The 2,500-nt window shown below is 46.9% G+C and overlaps 1 protein-coding gene across 1 annotated transcript in view; it reads right to left on the minus strand.

Moving 5' to 3' along the window:
- Positions 1–870: 870 nt before the first annotated feature.
- cxcl12a (chemokine (C-X-C motif) ligand 12a (stromal cell-derived factor 1)) overlaps positions 871–2,500 on the minus strand; it is an 8,765-nt gene continuing 7,135 nt past the window's right edge. The window contains exon 4 of the mRNA XM_080848806.1: positions 871–1,479. Within this exon, the coding sequence (XP_080704932.1) occupies positions 1,458–1,479 (22 nt within the window). The 3' untranslated portion in view covers positions 871–1,457. The remainder of the gene's footprint in view (positions 1,480–2,500) is intronic.

A 2,500-nucleotide genomic window follows, 5' to 3' on the forward strand; every position in this document is an offset into this window, starting at 1 on the left:
GTTTGTAAAAGATGTTTGTCCCTACAATGGTTTTGTGGGACGGAGATGTTGATTATTTGGGCTAAGGATTGGTATTTTTGGAGAGTGAAAGCTCTGTGTGTGTGTGTGTGTGTGTGTGTGTGTGTGTGTGTGTGTGTGTGTGTGTGTGTGTGTGTGTGTGTGTGTGTGTGTGTGTGTGTGTGTGTGTGTGTGTGTTTGTGTATGTATGTGTGTGTGTGTGTTTGTGTACATTAGTGTGAGAGAGTGAGAGCTGTGTGTGTTTGTGTGACACCCAGTATTTAGACTAATGATGCAATTACGCCGCATGCCACACATACACTGACTGCTCCATTAACATTGTGCTCATGTCCAGATGTTCTGTTGTTCACACACACACACACAGAACAACTTCCAGTAAGGGCGATTACGTTCTCTGAAAAGTAAAATGAAACCGGTTTGCTTGAGGGCTTGTTTACGCTGGCGATCCAGAGAAAGAAAACAGCTTGTCTTGAGCCGAAAACAGAACGAGAGAGCAGAACTTTCCCACCGTTCACAAATCTGATAGTGGACACTGGCCATTTATACCACAACCGAGACTGGCACACATACGGCACAGGTCTGTTACGCATGCGGCAGAGAACTGGCATGAATAGGGCACAGGTCTGAGCTGCCATCTGCATGTATCATCTGTTCTCGTGACTGGGCTCACCTAACCTTTCCTCTGTGTGCTCTCTCTCACTATCCCACACTTACCCTTTCCTCTGCTGCATGTGTGTGGAAGGCCTTCTTCTCTATCGTAGATGTGACACAGATGCCCCCCCTCCCCCCCCGCCAAAGATGCTGATCCTTATGTCCCCCACCCACACCAGCAGAGAGAAAGGCGTAGAGCAACAAAAATAACGCTTTACTGGATTATCAGGTAAAAAAAAAACTCATGGTATATACATCAGACGTACAGACACACATTTATATATTTATATAATAAACATTTATATACGATATAATTACACTTGTGTGGAGGAGGAGTCTCTGAGGGTTTGAAGAGGTGATTGGACGGATATTTGATTGACTTGATTGACAGCTCCAGTTTCTTGATGGGTAGGTGCCTTGTGGCAGAGATTGGTAGACCGATGAAGCGAGACGATTGGTTGGAAGATGAAGGAAACTGATTGGCTGGTATTGAAGAGGACTGACTGCTTGATAGATGAGGAGATCTGATTGGCTGATGGAAAAGAGAGCTGATTGGCTGGCAGAGGAAGAGAGTTGATTGGCTGAGTAAGTGCTGGAGTGACAATGAAACCCTCAGATATCTGGAGTGTGTGTGTGTGTGTGTGTGGGTGTGTGCGTGTGTGTGTGTGTGTGTGTGTGTGGGTGTGTGGGTGTGTGCGTGTGTGCGTGTGTGCGTGTGTGTGTGTTGGGGGGGTTCTGATCCGCTGCTCTGCTGCTTGGATGCCAGGAGAGAGTGCCCCCTAATCATCTCACTGTTTGGTCCTCTTCATTCTGCAGAGGAGAGGAAAGAGAGTAAGACAAGCTGGGCTACAGGCACATTGAGGTGTGTGTGTGTGTGTGTGTGTGTGTGTGTGTGTGTGTGTGTGTGTGTGTGTGTGTGTACACTCTCACTCAGATACACATCTACACATACATACACTGTCACTCTCACACACACACATTCTTAGTGAAGGATGGAAAGCTGCGTGTGTGTATGACCTCATGGTAAACCACTCATTTATGCTCTAAACAGCTCTGCTGATCTCTGTCTGGCTCGTATTCACAGCCATGAGCCGCTCTGTGTATGTGTGTTTGTGTGTGTGTGATTTTGTGTGTTAGTCAGGGTGTGTGTGTGTGTGTGTGTGTGTGTGTGTGTGTGTGTGTGTGTGTGTGTGATTGCTATTCAGTGAGGAGCCAGTGAGAGTGGATGATGTTTCTGCCTCATGCAGTTTTGTTTTGCAGATGCACTGTTCACACCTCTCAGTGAGCAACACAATGCACTCACACATGCGCGCACACACACACACACACACACACACACACACACACACACACACACACACACACACACACACACACACACACACACACACACACACACACACACACACACACACACACACACACACACACCCACACACCCTTGAAGCACAGTTTGTTGGGGGGGGAGGGACTTTAGAGAATAGTGTTTTGGACCAGTCAACACACTACTTAGGAGAAGGAAACATTTACATTTTTAACAATGAGCTACGTTGAGAGAACATTCTGGTAAGAAGTGAGGAACATTGAGACACTTCTTAGAGGGGAAAACTCTTCTGGAGCAGAAAGAGCCCAAATAAAAAGCTCATACCATGTGCACTTTCTTCAGCAACTGTGTGTGTGTGTGTGTGTGTGCGTGTGTGTGTGTGTGTGTGTGTGTGTGTGTGTGTGTGTGTGTGTTTGTGTGTGTGTGTGTGTGTATGTGAGAGAGAGAGAGGGAGGCAGGAAACGGGAAATACCACACTTCCTCCCCAATTCCGTGCTATAATGTGTG

The sequence above is a fragment of the Sprattus sprattus genome (genome assembly GCF_963457725.1).
Source record: "Sprattus sprattus genome assembly, chromosome: 12".
Taxonomy (NCBI): Eukaryota; Metazoa; Chordata; class Actinopteri; order Clupeiformes; family Clupeidae; genus Sprattus; species Sprattus sprattus.